This window comes from Stegostoma tigrinum, chromosome 7, assembly GCF_030684315.1.
Source record: "Stegostoma tigrinum isolate sSteTig4 chromosome 7, sSteTig4.hap1, whole genome shotgun sequence".
Taxonomy (NCBI): Eukaryota; Metazoa; Chordata; class Chondrichthyes; order Orectolobiformes; family Stegostomatidae; genus Stegostoma; species Stegostoma tigrinum.
In genome coordinates this window covers 58,477,962-58,498,147 of record NC_081360.1, presented here as the reverse complement: position 1 = coordinate 58,498,147, position 20,186 = coordinate 58,477,962, and the positions used below count along the sequence as shown (strand labels likewise).

General features: G+C 43.6%; 1 protein-coding gene across 8 annotated transcripts in view; it reads right to left on the bottom strand.

Annotated features, from left to right (window-relative positions):
- Positions 1 to 20,186, bottom strand: part of LOC125453905 (protein TANC1-like) — a 188,527-nt gene that overhangs the window by 40,717 nt on the left and 127,624 nt on the right. For all 8 annotated transcript variants that reach the window (XM_048534037.2, XM_048534045.2, XM_048534040.2 and 5 more), the window contains 3 exons: positions 17,269 to 17,377; positions 9,122 to 9,244; positions 4,256 to 4,492 (listed from right to left, as the gene is read on the bottom strand). In XM_048534037.2, coding sequence (XP_048389994.2) covers positions 4,256 to 4,492; positions 9,122 to 9,244; positions 17,269 to 17,377 — 469 coding nt within the window. The remainder of the gene's footprint in view (positions 1 to 4,255; positions 4,493 to 9,121; positions 9,245 to 17,268; positions 17,378 to 20,186) is intronic.

Sequence of the window (20,186 nt, the reverse complement as noted above, 5' to 3'; positions counted from 1 at the left end):
GGGAGGCGGACCGAAGATGGACAGGAAAGAAGATAGGTGGAGAGGAGAGTATAGGTAGGGAGGTAGGGAGGGGATAGGTCAGTACAGGGAAGATGGACAGGTCAAGGAGGCGGGATGAGGTTAGTAGGTACGAAATGGAGGTGCGGCTTGAGGTGGGAGGAGGGGATAGGTGAGAGGAAGAACAGGTTGGGAGGCAGGGACAAGCTGGGCTGGTTTTGGGATGCAGTGGGCATGGGGAGATTTTGAAGCTTGTGAAGTCAACATTGATACTATTGGGCAGCATTATTTCAGAACCCTCTCCCCATCCCCCTCTCTGATGAAGGGTCTAGGCCCGAAACGTCAGCTTTTGTGCTCCTGAGATGCTGCTTGGCCTATTGTGTTCATCCAGCTTCACACTTTGTTACCTTGGATTCTCCAGAATCTGCAGTTCCCATCATCTCTGATCACAATTTTAACCTCACTGCAAAGACTCTTCCAGGGATGCCTAACCTGAAGAAGTTACCCTCCTCCCTCTGGACCAACCTCAGGGAATCTCCCTCCCACTGCAACTCTCTTGTAATCTCTTCAGCCTTGAAACTGCTCGACCATGTCCTGAAGCAAACCAGGTACCACAGTCACATCACCTTCCTACGGAACTGGATCATCCCCAATGGACTACAGTCTACATTCAAGCCTTCCCAATTTGGCCCCAACCGCAACCACCACTACATCCAGAACATTCAGACCCTTCAGGAGCGTTTCTCCCTGCGAGTCCTGAAACAGACACTCGTAGCCATGCGCCGACATCTCCAGGCACTGCAATCCAACCTGCCCCAGCTCAGAGCCTCCCTCTCCCAGACCTGCAAAGGACCTCTCCTGTTTTTTATCCTCCGCAGGATCCACAGACTGAACACCCAGTTCTACTCAGCTTTAGTGGACACCAAAAATCCTAAGTACAACAAACTCACTGGGTCCTGCCACCTTAAAAAAGGATTCCCCCACCTTCCAAATCCCAAGCCTGTCCCTGCACCTCCCCCACCACGTACCCACTGCCACTGACCATGAGAACATGGCCGGTGAACACACCGACGACATCACATCCGCCACCGCCGGACACACCACTTCCAGGACTGCGAACACGACCGCTGCTGCAGTCACCGGCTCCACTTCCAGAACTAACACCACACACGACCGTCACCGCTGCAGCTGCCGTCCACCCCGCTCCTCCCACTGCCGACGCAACCCCGCCCACCGCCCAAGCCAGCGGCACTCCGCCCACCGCCATCGGCACCCTGCCCACAACCTCCACAGCCAGCAACCCCAGAGAAGACAGCCACACTGAGCCCTGCCGAATCTTCACCATTCCCCCAGACTTCTCCCTGACTCTTGAGGACGAACGGTCAAGTCCTAAGCAAGGGGCTCACGTTTGTCCCCCTCCACCCACATATTAACGAATACCAGTCACATTTGGACATTGAGCAGTTTTTCTGCCACCTTTGCCTCCACACTTACTTCTTTAACCAAGAGCCTAACCCTCCCTCCACTGACCCCTTCACCCGCCTCCAACACAAATCCTCCTCTTGGACACCACCCCCGGGCCTCCTACCCTCCCTCGACCTCTTCATCTCCAACTGCCATCGAGACATCAACTGCCTCAACCTCTCCACCCCTCTCACCCACTCTAACCTCTCCCCGCAGAACGAGCAGCCCTCCGCTTCAACCCCAACCCCACCATCAAACCCACAGACAAGGGAGGCGCAGTGGTAGTATGGTGCACTGACCTCTACATCGCCGAGGCCAAACGCCAACTCTCCGACACCACCTCCTCCCGCCCCCTTGATCATGACCCCACCCCCGAGCACCAAGCCATCATCTCCAATACCATCCATGACCTCATCCCCTCAGGGGACCTCCCACCCACAGCCTCCAACCCCGCACGGCCCGTTTCTATCTCCTTCCCAAAATCCACAAACCCGCCTGCCCTGGTCGACCCATTGTCTCAGCCTGTTCCTGCCCCACCGAACTCATCTCCACCTATCTGGACTCCATTTTCTCCCCCTTGGTCCAGGAACTCCCCACCTACGTCCGTGGCACCACCCACGCCCTCCACCTCCTCTAGAACTTCCAATTCCCTGGCTCCCAACAGCTCATTTTCACCATGGACGCCCAGTCCCTATACAGCTGTATTCCTCATGCAGATGGCCTCAAGGCCCTCCGCTTCTTCCTGTCCCGCAGGCCTGACCAGTCACCCTCCACCGACAGCCTCATCCACCTAGCCAAACTCGTCCTCACCCTCAACAACTTCTCTTTCGCTTCCTCCCACTTCCTACAGACAAAGGGGGAGGCCATGGGTACCCACATGGGCCCAAGCTATGCCTACCTCTTCGTAGGTTCGGTGAAAAATTCCCTCTTCCGCACCTACACAGGCCCCAAACCCACCTCTTCCTCCATTACATTGATGACTGTATCGGTGCTGCCTCTTGCTCCCCAGAGGAGCTCAAACAGTTCATCCACTTTACCAACACCTTCCACCCCAACCCTCAAGTTCACCTGGGCCATCTCCAACACATCCCTCACGTTCATGGGCGCCTCAGTCTCCATCTCAGGTAACCAGCTAGAAACTGATGTCCATTTCAAGCCCACCGACTCCCACAGAATACATCTTCTCCCACCCACCCTCCTGCAAAAATTCCATCCGCTATTCCCAATTCCTCCACCTCTGCCGCATCTGCTCCCAGGATGAGGCATTCCACTCCGGCACTCCCAGATGTCCACGTTCTTCAAGGACCGCAACTTCCCCCCCGACAGTGGTCGAGAACGCCCTTGACCGCATCTCCCACAACACATCCCTCACACCCTGCCCCTGGCGCAACCGCCCAAAGAGGGTCTCCCTCGTTCTCACATACCACCCCACCAACGCCCAGATACAACGCATCATCCTTCGACTCTTTTGCCATCTACAATCCGACCCCACCACCCAAGACATTTTTCCATCCCCACCCTTGTCTGCCTTCCGGAGAGACCACTCTCTCCGTGACTCCCTTGTCCGCTCCACACTCCCCTCCAACCTCACCACACCCGGCACCTCCCCCTGCAACCGCAGGAAGTGCTACACTTGCCCCCACACCTCCACCCTCACCCCCATCCCAGGCCCCAAGATGACTTTCCATATTAAGCAGATGTTCACCTGCACATCTGCCAATGTGGTATACTGTATCCACCGTACCCGGTGTGGCTTCCTCTACAATGGGGAAACCAAGCGGAGGCTTGGGGACCGCTTTGCAGAGCACCTCCGCTCGGTTCACAATAAACAACTGCACTTCCCAGTCGTGAACCATTTTAACTCCCCCTCCCATTCCTTAGACAACATGTCCATCATGAGCCTCCTGCAGTGCCACAATGATGCCACCCGAAGGTTGCAGGAACAGCAACTCATATTCCGCTTGGGAACCCTGCAGCCCAATGGTATCAATGTGGACTTCACCACCTTCAAAATCTCCCCTCCCCCCACTGCATCCCAAAACCAGCCCAGTTCTTCCCCTCCACCCACTGCATCCCAAAACCAACCCAGCTTGTCCCCGCCTCCCTAACCTGTTCTCCTCTCACCTATCCCCTCCTCCCACCTCAAGCTGCACCTCCATTTTCTACCTACTAACCTCATCCCGCCTCCTTGACCTGTCCATCCTCCCTGGACTGACTTATCCCCTCCCTACCTCCCCACCTATACTCTCCTCTCCACCTATCTTCTTTTCTCTCCACCTCCCCCTCTCTCCCTATTTATTTCAAAACCCTCTCCCCATCCCCCTCTCTGATGAAGGGTCCAGGCCCGAAACAGCTTTTGTGCTCCTGAGATGCTGCTTGGCCTGCTGTGTTCACCCAGCTTCACACTTTGTTACCAGTGGTTCTACAAGGGTATGTTTCTGACCGGAGGTCTGTGATCAGTGGTGTTCCGCAAGAATAAGTGCTGGGACTTCCGCTGTTTGTAATATAAATAAGTGACTTCGATGAAAATGCAGATGGTCCGATTGATGAATTTGCAGATGACATAAAAATTTAGTGAAGTTTGCAATCACAGGGCATAATGAATTATTTTGTTTGGTTTTTACAATTTTAGACTGCATATCACTTTGTTCCTCCTTTTTTGATGACATCGGAAATTCAACACAAATGCAAAAATCATCACTGCAGTTGACAAAGATACACATATTCAGTGGCAAATACTTTACTAATGAAAGCCACAAGTTCATCTTATGATTATTTAACAAAACATCTTTACCTTTGCTCCCTTCTTGCATAGAAGATTCACAATATTCAAGTGTCCTGCAGCTGCAGCATGGCAAAAGGGAGTAATCCCACTTTCAGAAACATGGTCAACTGTAGCTCCAAATTCAAGGAGTAGATTTACCATTTCCTGATGACCGAGGTGTGATTGAACACATAGGATGGGTGCATTGTTCAGGACTTCAGTTCGGTAGTTCACAATCGCTCCTCCCAAAATCAACAATCGACTCACCTACAAAATGTTACAGAAATAGAAGTATTATTTCAAAAACTGTTTTAGTGTTCTGCATTTACCTATTCCATTGGGTTTGGGATTACACCCAAAACAATAAAGAAAACATTGAGATAGCGTTGCCTTAATATATTTTCAAAATTGTCCAGGATACTTCAACTGAAAAGGGCAACAGGAGCATCATCAGCAAACAGGATAGTTTTACAAGAAATTGATTAAACTAACAAAATTAATCTTTGCTTTAACTCAAGATCAAGGCCAGTCTCAAAGGCTTGTGCTGCAACGGGATCATTTATGTTTTAGAAATATAACTGTAATTCTAGCAATTGAAGACAACTAAAAATAAATGGAACACTTGGTGGAGGAACTGGCATACAAAGCTGGGGCGACTGCAGTTCAAAGGTTAACCCTGTGTTTATTGAATAAGATGAGAGCTGGAAGTGAAAAAAAATCTGTGGGGAACCATCTTGAACCTTCGGTAGGGTCAAGAGATCCACAGTTATACCAATACAGTAACGTATCACTTAAAGTTATGTTTGGACACAAAAATCATAACTTTAAGTAATACAACTTTAAGTGAATCACAGGTTCCCACAAGAATCAATGTTAAAGCCAAAATTAAATTCCTTCTTACCAAATGTATAATTTGAAATACTGCACCAAACACGGGTGGCACGGTGGCTCAGTGGTTAGAACTGCTGCCTCACAGTGCCAGGGACACGAGTTCAATTCCACCCTCAGGTAGCTGTCTGTGTGGAGTCTGCACATTCTCCGTATGTCTGCGTGGGCTTCCTCTAGATGCTATGCATTCCTCCCCAAGATGTGCAAGTTAGGTGGATTGTGCAAGTTAGGCGGATTGGGCATGCTAAATTTCCCATAGTTTTCAGGGATGTGTAGGTTAGGTGCATTAACTATGGGAAATGTAAGGTTAGACGGAAAGTGTAGGAGGCTGAGTCTGAGCATGAGGCTCTTCAGTGGGTCAGTGTGGAAATTTGTTGGGCTAAATGGCTTGTTTCCACACTAAGGATTTTATTTTAAAATATTCTAAAATATGTGCACTCCCAGCTGAAGCAACTTGCTAATTAAAACATGTCAATAATACAGAATACAACATTTCATACAACTCACTGTAAAATACTTTAAAAATTATTCATCTGAAGTATGGCACTTGGAGATTGACATGGCTCCATCTACTGATATTAGATGGAGACAGTGATAATGGGAACTGCAGATGCTGGAGAATTCCAAGATAATAAAATGTGAGGCTGGATGAACACAGCTGGCCAAGCAGCATCTCAGGAGCACAAAAGCTGACGTTTCGGGCCTAGACCCTTCATCAGAGGCTCTGATGAAGGGTCTAGGCCCGAAACGTCAGCTTTTGTGCTCCTGAGATGCTGCTTGGCCTGCTGTGTTCATCCAGCCTCACATTTTATTATCTTAGATGGAGACAGCACTGGTTAGGCAGAGGACTACCTGCACTGACCAATGTCTGCCACTAGATGGAGGCAACAGCTTCAGCGCTTAAAGGAGATATCAGCTGGGAGCCGAGGAGCTGAACACCAGAGCCAGGCAAGAACTGAGTGTGAGGACAAAAGTGCGAGCCAGGCCAGGTCCAAGGGCAGAGTAAAGCAGAACTCTCCAGGGTCGACAATGAACATTAGCAGCTTTAAAACTGAGATTAGAAATGGAAGAAAGAATGGAGGCACTAGAGAAAAGCTCATGGTTATATCACAGCACATAGAACAAGGTCTCTCTGATGAAGGGTCTCGGCCCGAAACGTCAGCTTGTGCGCTCCTGGGATGCTGCTGGGCCTGCTGTGCTCATCCAGCCTCACATTTTATTATCTTATATTATATTACATAGAATAGGGGGTCAGTGGCAAAAATATCTTAAAGAAAAGTCAGAGTTAAATGGATAAATTAACACTACTTTATTTATGGAGTTAAAGCACATCAATGTTAAAGTCTGCTGACATTAAGTTATGACTTTCTTAAATAATTAAGCTTGAAATATTCATGCAATTTTCAGGTTAAAACAGCTAAAAACACCTTAATAAATGAGATAACAAGGGGTAGAGCTGGATGAACACAGCAAGCCAAGCAGCAGAGGAGCAGGAATTTCCTGCTCCTCTGATGCTGCTTGGCCTGTGTTCATCCAGCTCTATACCTTGATAGCTCAGATTTTCCAGCATCAGTAGTTCCTACCTCCTTAATAAATGAGGACATTTACTGGTGAAGCAGCAAGTATAGGGGTCACAATTCCACATTACCTAAGTTATTTATGTGTGGTCAAAATTCAAAGGTTTGGTTTTGAAGGTAAAAGAAGATTTTAAAAAAGTGTTGTTTATTTCTTGGATCACCTCAAATGTGTCATGTTACCATGAACATGGGTAGGATGATTAGCCAAGTTGCGTTATTTATTTATCCATGTGTCTTCATTATTATTTTCTCTTATACTACTCATTCTTGGTTTGGAACTGCAAAAGTTGCAACTGAGAATTGTCCTTTGAACTACAGCTATGTTTGAGAGAGAACAAATGACAAATGTTTGCTGTTGGGAATTAGCCTGGAAAGATAATGTAGGCCAAGTACTGCTTTGAGAACATTACAGATTACCAGCACAGAGATGTCATTATGCTCAGAATTGCTGGTTAGATGTTGAATATTTTAATCAAGGAAGGACTAGGGCTGGCTAACCAGAGAGAATGTAGAAAACTAGACAGAAACCAAAGGACTGTCTTTTTTTAGGCAGGAGGCAGTACTGCTTTGGAAGGTGCAGAACTGGGTTTCTTGGTTTTGCTCTCTTAGTTATTGTCCAGTTAATGACTTGCTGAACGTCCTGAGAAAAGAGCCCTAGCTTTGGTCAAGAGGGGGGCAGGACTAGCTGCAGAGCTTTGCAGGGTTTCACTGTTTTAGGCAAGAGAGAGAGGAAGGTAAAAGAAGTGGAGGAATTGCTCACTAATCAGGGAGAATGTCATATCTGCACTCAGAGGAGACAAACTGGAGGGCTCGTCCACTGAGGCCATACGGGTACCTCAAATCCCCAACAGCCACCGAGACATTGAGGATCAAGTATGTAGGTAGATTATGGAAAGATGCAGTAACCACAGGGTTATCGTTGTGGGTGACTTTAACTTCCCCAATACTGACTCGGACTCCCTTCAAGCAAGAGGCTTAGACAAGGCAGAATTTGCCAAGTGCATCCAAAAGGGTTTCTTTAAATAGTATGTGGCTATTCTGATTACAGGAGGGGGCCACACTGGAGATTGTACTGGCTAATGAACCTGGCCAGATGACTGGCCAGTATTTTGGAAACAGTGATGACAACTCTAAGTTTTAAGATAGCTATAATGTCTAAGTCAGGGCTTTGCGTGAAGGTACTAAATTGGGACAGGGCAAATAACACCAGTACTAGGCAGGAGCTAGGAAGTGTTAACTGGGAGAAGCTGTTACCAGGCAAGTCCACATTTGACATGTGGGAGTTATTTAAAGACCTTATCAGAGTTCAGGACTGGCATGTTTCATAAGGAGGAAGGACAAAGATGGCAAAGTGACGGACCCTTGTATAATAAGGGAGGTTGTAAATTTAGTCAAAAGGAAAAATGAAGCATTTAGAGGTTAAGGAAGCTAAAATCATACAGGACCCGTGAGGAATATAAAGAAAGCAGCAAAGAACTCAAGCAGAACATTAGGAAAGCGAGAAGGGGCCATAAAATGACCTTGGAAGTATAGTTAAGACAGAATCCCAAGGCATTCTATACATACATTAAATACAACAGGATAACTACAGAGAAGGTAAGACCACACAAGGATGAAAGAGGGAACTTGTGCTTGAGGGCAGAGGATGTGGGTGAAATCCTAAATTAATACTTTGCGTTGATATTCATCCAGGAGGAGGATATGGTGGATATGATAGATAGTGAGCTTAGAGTGGAGCAGGCTAATATGCTAAAGCATTTTGAGGTCAAAGAAGAAATAGTGTTAGGTCTCTTGAAGAGCCCTATGGTGGATATGACTCCAGGGCCTGACAGCATCTACTCCACATTATTGAGCAAGGCAAGGGAGGAGATTGCTGGGGTCTTGACCAAGATCTTTGTATCCTCACAAGCTATCGGAAAGGTCCCAGAGGACTGGCAAGTAGCTAATGTTGTTCCTCTTTTCAAGAGGGGAAATTGGGAATAATCCAGGAAACTACAGACAGTGAGTCTCATATCAACAGTTGGAAAGCTACTAGAGAGAATGCTTAGGGATATGATTTGCACACATTTGGAAAAGCATGGCCTAATTAGGGATAGTCAGTATGGGGCAGGTCATGCCTTATTAACTTGATGAAATTTTTTTGAGGTAGTGACGAAGGTCATCAATGAGGGCACAGCAGTGAACATTGACTATGTAGATTTTAGTAAGGCTTTTGACAAGATCCCTCTTGGTAGGCTAGAGCATAAAACAGAATGTTTTGATAAAGAGAGATAATATACTTGTAAATGTTTCACTATCGATAAATACAAAACTGGATAAAATCCAGTTCCAGTGTGATCCTTCAGCAGCTACTTTTGGAGCAAAACACAGGAAACAGTTTTAAAAAATTGTTTCTAATGTACTATCAATTCAACTCCACAAATCCCCTTACCTTCACATTGGGAGTGTAAAGATTTCGCAAGGATGTGAGGGCAGCAGACAATCCATCACTGCTATAGCTTATCCACAGCGCTTGAAGCATACTAGAGGATATTCCTGTCTTTTTGCTTAGCCCCTGCATTAAGTTTAAACACAAAATTATTAGATTTCAAAATCAAATTCCATATTTCTAAAGTTCTCAAACATCCTAGGTAACATTTAAGTATTATATTAAGGGCATGTTTTAGCTGCTTTACCATCTGTGAACAAAATCCTCAATGAATCCCTACAATTTTGAGAAGATTTGTAGCTCAGGTTGAGGCTCTGGACATGAGTTTGCTCGCTGAGCTGGAAGGTTAGTTTTCAGACGTTTCGTCACCATTCTAGGTAACATCATCAGTGATCCTCCGACGAAGCGCTGGTGTTATGTCCCGCTTTCTATTTATAGAATATTTGTTTTGCAAACTAAAAGAAGTGTAATAGAATCATAGACAGCAATAGACAGGGCAATGTCAAAATCTGAGCCTAGATGGAAACAATAACTGTCAATCTGAGGAAAGGAGAAGAGAGTTGGGGAGCAATTGCAGACATTTATGAAAATTGTTCATGACTCACAGCAAAGATATATTTCAGTGAGTGAGGAGAATTCAAAGAAGGGGATAATTCAATCAAGGAACTTTAAGGATAACAATAAATTGAAATGAAAGAAACAGAACTTGGCCCTGATTACTGACAAACCAGAGGATTAGGAAAGCTCAAAGTGAACAAAAGGTCACCCCAAAAAAGGAAAAAAATTGAAATGAACTTTGAGGGTGAACAAACAAGTAATATCATACAGACAATAGCAGCATTTAAAAAATGGAAGAGACAGGCCAAAGTGAACATTGACCCCTTAGACAATAAGGCTGAGGAAACAATAAATGGGGAAACGGGAAACTGTAGAGAAGCTGAACAAATATTTTATATCAGTTTTCACAGTACAGGACAATAAGAGCATTCCAAAGGTACAAAATACTGAAACAACTGAAGGATGGGAGGAGGAAAGTAACTATCATTGGAGGACAAAGTACAGAGGAAACTAATGAGGCTAAGGGTTGTTAGATTCCCTAAAGTGAATTGTTCGCATCTTAGATGTTAAAAGGAAGTAGCTAGAGAGATAGTGGACACATGGTAGTAATCATCCAAGAATCTATAGATTCTGTTAAAGTCCCAGAAAATTGGAAAACTACAAATATAATGCTTACTCAAAAAGGGAGATTAATTAAAAAGGTGCAAAAGAAAGTTTGCCATTACTGGGAATTGCTGGAGGCTATTATAAAGGATACAGTAGCGCAGCATTTAGAAATGCATATGATCACAGCCAGCATGGCTGCATGAAGGGAAAACATACCAGGCAATTGTTTCAGACTTCTCTGAGGAGGTAACGAGCAGGATTGATGAAGGAGAACCAGGAGATATAAGTAACCTATTTGGACCTCCAGAAAACATTCACTAAAGTACCACATGTTCGGCCACCTAAATTAAGAGCGGATGGTATTGCGAGTACTTTATTAGGAAGAATAGAAGATTGGGAAGTTAGCTGAAGACAATGTTGGAATAAAAGGCATTTTCAGGAATGGCAACCCATAACTAGTGGATTACCAAAGGGTTCAGAGCTGGGACCACAATTAATTTGCAATGTACATTAATAAGTTCGATAAGGGAAGTGAATACACTATCAAGTTTGCAGAGGACACAAAAACAGGTGGTTTGGCAAGTAATGAAGATAAAATACAGACTGCAGGGGACACACAGTCAGATTAGGTGAGTGGGCAAAGACCTGGCAGGTGGAAGATGTGGTAAGGGGGCAGGAAAAATAAAACAGCTGAATATAATGTAAATTGAGAGAGAGTGCAGGAAGCTGTAGCACAGAATTTGACAGTACTGGTTGATGAATCACAAAAAGCTAACATCCTGATTTAGAAGGTATTGGCCAGTGCAAATAGGCTGTTAGCCTTTACTTCAAGGGTTATAGAACATAGAACATTACAGCATAGTACAGGCCCTTCGGCCCTCGATGTTGTGCCGACCTGTCATACCGATCTCAAGCCCATCTAACCTACACTATTCCATGTACGTCCATATGCTTATCCAGTGACGACTTAAATGTACCTAAAGTTGGCGAATCTACTACCGTTGCAGGCAAAGCGTTCCATTCCCTTACTACTCTCTGAGTAAAGAAACTACCTCTGACATCTGTCCTATATCTTTCACCCCTCAATTTAAAGCTATGCCCCCTCGTGCTCGCCATCACCATCCGAGGAAAAAGGCTCTCCCTATCCACCCTATCTAACCCTCTGATTATTTTATATGTTTCAATTAATTCACCTCTCAACCTTCTTCTCTCTAATAAAAACAGCCTCAAGTCTCTCAGCCTTTCCTCGGAAGACCTTCTCTCCATACCAGGCAACATCCTAGTAAATCTCCTCTGCACCCTTTCCAAAACTTCCACATCCTTCTTATAATGCGGTGACCAGAACTGTACACAATACTCCAAGTGCAGCCACACCAGAGTTTTGTACAGCTTCAGCATAACCTCATGGTTCCGGAACTCGATCCCTCTATTAATAAAAGCTAAAACACTGTATGCCTTCTTAACAGCCCTGTCAACCTGGGTGGCAACTTTCAAGGATCTGTGTACATGGACACCGAGATCTCTCTGCTCATCTACACTACGAAGAATCTTACCATTAGCTCTGTACTTTGCCTTCTGGTTACTCCTACCAAAGTGCATCACCTCACACTTGTCTGCATTAAACTCCATTTGCCACCTCTCAGCCCAGCTCTGCAGCTTATCTATGTCTCTCTGCACCCTACAGCATCCTTCATCACTATCCACAACCCCACCGACCTTAGTGTCGTCTGCAAATTTACTAACCCGTCCTTCTACGCCCTCTTCCAGGTCATTTATAAAAATGACAAACAGCAGTGGACCCAACACCGACCCTTGCGGTGCTCCACTAGTAACTGGTCTCCAGGATGAATATTTCCCATCAACTACCACCCTCTGTCCTCTTTCAGCAGGCCAATTTCCAATCCAAACTGCTATATCTCCCACAATTCCATTCCTCCGCATTTCGTACAATAGCCTACTGTGGGGAACCTTATCGAACGCCTTGCTGAAATCCATATACACCACATCAACCGGTTTACTCTCGTCTACCTGTTTGGTCACCTTCTCAAAGAACTCAATAAGGTTTGTGAGGCACGACCTTCCCTTCACAAAACTGTTGTGACTATCCCCAATCAATTTATTCTTTTCTAGATGATTATAAATCCTATCTCTTATAACCTTTTCCAACACTTTACCAACAACTGAGGTAAGGCTCACTGGTCTATACTTACCAGGGTTGTCTCTACTCCCCTTCTTGAACAGGGGAACCACATTTGCTATCCTCCAGTCATCTGGCGCTATTCCTGGGGGGTTGGTAGCTTGAAGTACAAAACTCAGCAAGTCTTGCTAACACTATACAAGGCACTGGCCAGACCGCATCTGAAATACTGTGAACAGTTCTGATTCCTTTATTTAAGGAAAGATACACTGATATTGGAGGCAGTTTCGAGAAGGTTCACTAGATTAATCACAGACATGGAGGAATTCTCTCATTTGAGGAGAGACTGAGTAGTTGGGAACAGATTCACTGGAGTTTAGAAGAATGAGAAGATAACTCATGCAAAGAGATTGTTTCCCCTATAAGGGAAGCTAGGACCAGAAGACATAACTACAAAAGTACGGTGTCATCCACGTAAGACAATTATAAGGAGGAGTTTGTTTTGAGGGTATAATGAATCAATGGCATTCTTTACTACATAGACCTGTTGAAGAGGGGTCAATGGGGCTGTGATCAAGTCACATTTACAGTCAGAAAACTATCCAGGATGCCCTCCTATAATGTGAGTTTATTTTATCTCTGATGTGGAGATGCTGGTGTTGACTTCACCTGACGAAGAGGCTATGCTCCGAAAACTTGAGATTTCAAATAAACCTGTTGGACTGTGACCTGGTATAACAAGGTGTAGAGCTGGATGAGCACAGCATGCCAAGCAGCATCAGAGGAACGGGAAAACTGACGTTTCGGATCGGAATCCTTCTTCAGAAAGAAGGGTCCAGAACCGAAATGTCAGCTTTCCCACTCCTCTGATGCTGCTTAGCCTGCAGTGTTTATCCAGCTCTACACCTTGTTATCTTAGATTCTCCAGCATCAACAGTTCCTACCATCTCTGAATTTTAATACTTATTTACTTTTCCAATGCCCTCTTTTCTGAGAATTCCTTGTATGTTCCTAATTTGGTTATCAGTCCCCAATTTAACTTCTACTAATTGGCTCTGATAGTCCAGTCTTATTGAGGTTGGTTGGCTCACCGAGCTGGTTTGTTGTTCCACGACATTTCATTATCATGCTGGGTAACATCCTCAGTGCAACCTCCAATGAAGCATCGATGTTTTCCCGCCTGGTTTTTAAACTCTGGAGTCTGTTGAGCTGGATTGCCTCACTTCCGGTTTTCCTTCCCAATGGAGTGTATATGGGGTCGACTTCTATGTGTTCATTAATGGCTTTCTTCGTGAAGTGCCAAGCTTATAGGAAGTCCCGTGCCCATAACAGCAAAAGCTAAACAGAGACATGACAGGGAATTTCTAGAGGCCTGGCATTCCAACCTGAACTCCATCAACAAACACATTGAACTGGACCTGAAATACAAACTACTGACAAACAGATCTGAAGTGATGCCAGCCATCCCAGCAAAGCAAGGCATATAAATAACAAGCGGAAAAGAATGCCAATGCTTCACCAGAGGTGCACTGATGATGTTAATTAGCAGGAAAACGAAACATTTGCAATCAAACACACTGGCTCAGTGAGCAAGTCTACAACCTCATAAATCTTAACATTCCTCTTTCTCAAATGTTGAATTTATTTCTAACAGTATCTTAACTAATTCTACCGCTCCATCCAGCACAAGGTCAGAAGTGGGGACAATTGCTGATATTTGCACAAATTTCAGCACCATTCCTGATTACTCAGATATAGAAGCAGTCCACATCCAAAGGCAGCAAGACCTGGACACCTTCCAGAGTTGGCTGACAAGTGGCACGTAACATTAACACCATGCAAGTGTCTGACAATAACCATCCTGGGGATTACCACTGACTAGAAACCGAACTGGACCAGCCATATAAGTACTGTGGCTACAAGAGCAAACCAGAAGCTGGGAATACTGCAGTGTGTAATTCACCTCCTGACACCTCAAAACCTATCTACAAGTTACGAGGCACAAGTCAGGAGTGTGATGGAATATACATGTTTACCTGCATGAGTGTAATTCCAACAAGCACTGAAGAAGCTTGACACTATCCAGGACAAAGGAGCTTACTTGATAAGCACTACATCCATAATCAAAGCTCAACAGCAGCAGACTATACCATCTACAAGATGCACGGCAGAACTCCTTGGACATCACCTTTCAAACCCACAATCACTGCCATCTCGATGGTCAAAGGCAGCAAAAACATGAGTACACCATCACTGGCAAGCTATCCTTCAAGTCATCTATCATCCCAACTTGAAAATAGATCACCATTCCTGCAATGTCACTGCGTCAAAATCCTGGAACTTACTGCCTAAAGGCATTGAAGGGTGCACCTAAACCAAATGGATTACAGTGATTCAAGAAGGTTGTTCAACATCACCTTCTAGGCAAGGAGAGATGGACAATAAATACTGTTAAAACCAATGCCTGCATCCAATGAATGAATGAATGAATTAAAAAAAAAATTTAGTTTTTAAACTCTCTCAGTTTAGCCTTAGTCATAACTTCCAAATATTTCACAGTCATATGTTCCTCCAGTAAACTCTTCATATTATACAAAAATATTTTCAAAACATGGCCAATAAATTTCACAACACAGCCATTTTATGTCCAGTGCCACAATATAACCATTTTTCGTACACAGCCATAGATTCCTTTCAAATTCGATAGTTCAGACGCAGCTTAAAGTCCCCGTTTGTCATGATCCCAGCTAATGTTACGACTGGGCATGACAGAAGCTTATTGCACAAAAGAAAGGAAAATAAAACAATCCAAGCTATGTATAACACAGTTGGAAACATTTCAAAACATACAACAAAAACAAAATCCCATCTATCCCAACAGTATCACTTCAGTTATTCAAATGCCAGAAAAACATTTTCCCCCCAAATCTATAGGTTTGACTTAACTGTTTCCTCACAGGTCCAGTCCTGTGAACTCTTTTCCTGGGACACTCATATCTAAAATCTTAGGTTTGCTCAGCTTTAAACACGCAATCCAGATTTCTAACTAAACAATCTTGGTCTAAACGTTTCACAGTCTTTACCTTTTCACTAAGATAACTTAGTTCCTTAAGGACATTGAATAATCATCTTTCTCTCGGAGGGGTTTTAATTGCTTCTGAAATCAGTCAAACTTCCTTCGAACTGAACTTCAAAGGCTCATCGAGAAGGTTAAGATGCATGGGATCCAAGGTGGCTTGCCTATGGAAGACAGGGTAGTGGTGGAAGGGTGGTATTCAGGCTGGAGATCTGTGATTAGTGGCGTTCCACAGAGATTTGTACTGGGACCTCTGCAGTTTGTATTTGTATAAATGATTTTGATGAAAAGGTAGACGGGTGGGTTATTAAGTTTGCAGACGACACAAAGATCAGGCGGTTGTGGACAGTGTAGAAACTTGCCAAAGGATACAGCAGTATACAAATCAGTTGCAGACATGGGTGGAGAAATGGCATATGGAGTTTGAGACAAGTGTGAAGTGTTGCAATTTGGGAAATCAAATATTAAGGGAAAATACACAGTTAATGGCAGGACCATTAAAAGCACTGATGTACAGAGGGATCTTGGGGTCCTAGTCCATACCTCCCTGAAAGTGGCCACTGTAAATACAGTGGTAAAGAAAGCATATGCATGCTCGCCCTTATTAGCCCAGCCATTGAGGACAAAAATCAGGAAGTGACATGACAGCTTTATAAAATTTTGGTCAGGCTGCATTTAGAGAAGTGCATTCAATTCTGGTTGCCACATTACAAGGAGGATATGGAAGCTTTGGAGATGGTGCAGAAAAGGTTTACGAGGATGCGGTTTGGTTTAGAGGATATGAGCTAAAAGGACAGGCTGGACCATTAGGACTGTTTTCTCTGGAGTGGCAGAGGCTGAGGTGAGACCTGATACAAATTTATAAAATGAGAGGTATAGATAGGGTTGGCGGTCAGAATATTTTCCCCCCCAAGAGGTGAAATGTCTAATAGTACAGGACATGCATTTAAGGGGCAAAAGTTCAAATGAGAAGCAAGGGGCAAGTTTTCTTTTTAAAAAAAAGACTAGGAAGGTGCCTGGAATGCACTGCCAGGGTGGTGGAGGAGGCAGATACAGTAGGTGGTTTCAGGGGCTTTTAGATAAACAAGGTACAGAGGGATATTGACCATGGCTAGGCAAAAGTGATTAGTTTATTCTGGAGGGTCTAGGCCCAAAACATCAGCTTTCCTGCTCCTCTGATGCTGTTTGGCCTGCTGCGTTCATCCAGTTCTACATCTTGTTATCTTAGTTTAATCTGGCATCATGTTTGGCACAACATTGTGGGTTGAAGGGCATGTTCCTGCGTTGTATTGTTTAGTTCTAAAAGCTTTTGAACTAGATTCTAAAGATCCAAGATGCTGCCAAAGCTAGTTTTCCCCCACCTGTTGTAAACCCCACAACACAAACAAATTTCTGTCACATTCCCGGAGGCTTTCAGACTTGGTCTCTGACACACGTTGGTTTAAAATCATGCTATGGCAAGACTCGTCCAATTATTCTACACCTTCAGAAAAACAGACGAATGCCAAAATGTCACTTGAAGTCCACATGTCTGAACTCCAGACTCTTTCAAAAAACAAAATGATAAATATAATTCATGCATCTATTATCAAATTTAAGAATTCCTTTTGACCTTCATATTTTTAAGGATTCATCAAATGTTCCTTAAACACAAAAACTAAAAGCTGTAGTCCTATTTAAGTTATGCATCTGGTATTTAATACAACATCTGAACACAACGTAGAAGAGTTTACTCTTCTTTCCATAAAAATAACTCATTGGATCAATGCTTACCTTGAAAATATGTGCTTTCAAAATGTGATGGCCAAATTCTACTGTTTGCTGTCTGTTTAGCTTCCCTTCTTGGCGAGAGAACATGAATGCCATAAGAGCATGTCCACTTCTGTAAGAGAAAAGAATTACGACTGCAGTGTTGCAACTGATTGTTAATTAACACAATATACTTAGCATTATTTGAACTACCCCCAGCTAAGGACAATCTATTTTACATCTGCAAATATATGGATAAAGAATGGTAATATTATTATTTTAAGATACAATGTTATGAGATACTGCAGTTTCAAGAGCCTCTGAAAAAAAAGTAAGTTATTAGTTTATTTCTCAAAAAAGCATAACCCTAACAGAGTTGTGCGCCTCTGGTTTGGCTGCTCTCTAATCCAATCAACAAGCTCATCTCTTCATCATTTAGGTTTCAATTTCAATGAAATAAATAATTTAAGATTTTGAAGTTGAAGGCTATTTCTTTGATCTCAGTACCTGAAATTATTTTTAAAATTTGAGGTCTGATTGTGTCAATGGAAACTTGTGTTTATTAAAAACTATTTAAAGACTTTGTGCATATAATCAATAACTTTTATGTATAAAAAAGTCAGCAAAAATAATGATTAGTGTTGGCTGATGTTCCAGAGAAAAAGTTTTAGATGATCTAACAAGTGGAGCACCTGTCAGACCAAAGAGATGGCAAGGTCACCTTATGTCATATTCTCCCTCTCGTAATACTGTTAAGCCTGTCTCCTTATTCCTTTCATTTTCCAGCAAATGATGCAGTACTACAAACAAAACTGCCACTCTTTCCTTCATTTCTATTCCTGGAGTGTTCACAAACGCAGAATAACTTCACAATACTCCCATCTTATTCCTCTCTCAGTGATTGAGAGAACTGTTAATCTTTGCAGTATTCCTCAGATCTTCAGAGATTTGCTAATGCTGATAGGATCTTCCAAGTAGAATAGAACTCCAGGTCCTCTTTTGCAAGTGCATCACAATCTTATGCATCCATAATACCGAGAGATGATTTACAAGGACTTTGCCGAGGTTGGAGGCTTTCAGCTATGGGGGAGGTAGTGGCCTACCTATGTTGTCTTTGGGCTGTTAATTCAGAGACCCAGACAATGTTCTCAGGACCTGGGTTTGATTCCTACTATGGCAGATGGTGGACTTTGAATTCAATAAAAATCTGGAAATACAAGTCCATTGAGGACCATGAAACTATTGTTGATTGTTGGAAAAACATACCTGGATCACTAATGTCCTTTAAGGAATGAAACTGCCATCCGTATCTGGTCTGGGCTACACGTGACTCTTGACCCACCAATGTGGTTGACTCTTAATTTCCTTCTGGATAATTAGGGATGGGTAATAAATACTCACCTAGCCAACGACACCTTCATCAACTTAAAGAATTTTTAGTAAGTCACCCAGTATCCTCCAGGGAAAATAGCCACAGCCTATTCAGCTGCGCCCTATAGCTCAAACCCTTCAACCCTGGCAACATGCTTGTAAATCTTTTCTGAACCCTTTCCTATATCAGGGAGGCCAAAATTAACACAGTATTCAAAGTGTCCTAATCAATATCCTGTACAGCCCCAAGTCCTCCTAATTTCTACAATGCACAGACCAGTAAAGGCAAGCATACTACATGCCTTCTTCACTACCCTGTCTACCTGCAACTCCACTTTCAAGGAATAATGAATCTGCAACCCAAGGTCTCTTTGTTTGACAACACTCCCCAGGACCTTACTACTAAGTGTATATATCCTGCCCTGATTTCCTTTATCAAAATGCAGCACCTCACATTTATCTAAATTAAACTCTATCTGCCACTCCTCGGCCCATTTGTCCATCTGATCAAAGTCCTGTTGAAATCTGAGATAACCTCCTTTGTTGTCCTCTACATCACCAATTTTGGTGGCATGTACAAACGTATTAACCATACTTCTAAAGGGTTGTCCTTCGCTCTAAGTCTGTGCCCTCACATCTTGGTATCTCCTCCTGGTGAAAACATTTTCTCATTGCCCCCTCTATCCAAAGTCTCTGAATACTTTAAGTTTTTATGAAATCCCTCTCAACCTTCTAAACCCGGTGTACAGACGCAGGGTCCTCAACAGCTCCTCATATAACAAGTCCTTCATCCTTGAGATCATTATTGTAAAGCTCCTTTGCATCCCCTCCAAGATTAGCACACTTTTTCCTTAGGTATCCAACTCAAAATTACTCAATATTCCAAATGCAGTCTTATCAGAGCCTCTTCCAGCCTCAGCACTACATCTCAACTCCTGTTTCTGCCTTCTTGAAACGAACGCTACCATTGCATTTGCCTTCCTAACTGCTAACTGAACCTGCATGTTAACCTTAAGAGAATTCAGTACTGAGACTCAAGTCCCTTTGTGCCTTAGATTTCCAAAGCCTTTCCCCATTTAGAAAATACACCTCTATTCTTCCTACTAAAATGCATAACTTCATATTTTGCCACATTGTATTCTATATGCCATTTCTGAGCCTACTCTCCTTGCTTTTCCATGTCCTTCTGCAGCTTCCCTATCTCCATACTATTTCCTTGTTCACCTACCTTTCTGCCTTCAATTCCTTCATCCAGATCATCATTATCATATAACATAAATAGTTTTAGTCCAAACAATGACTTTTGTAGAACTACATTAGTTACCATCCCGAGAAAGACCAATTCTCTGCATTCGACCAGTCAGCCAGTCCTCTATACATGTCAATACCTTGTCCCGAACACCATCCGCTCTTATCTTATTCACCTACCTCCTGAATGGTACTTGGTCAATGGCCTTCTGGAAATCCAAACAGGTCATGTTCACTGGTATTCTTTTACTGAACTTGCTTGTTACCTCCTGAAAGAATCCTAACAGATTTATCAGGCGTGATCTTCCCTTGTTAAAACCATG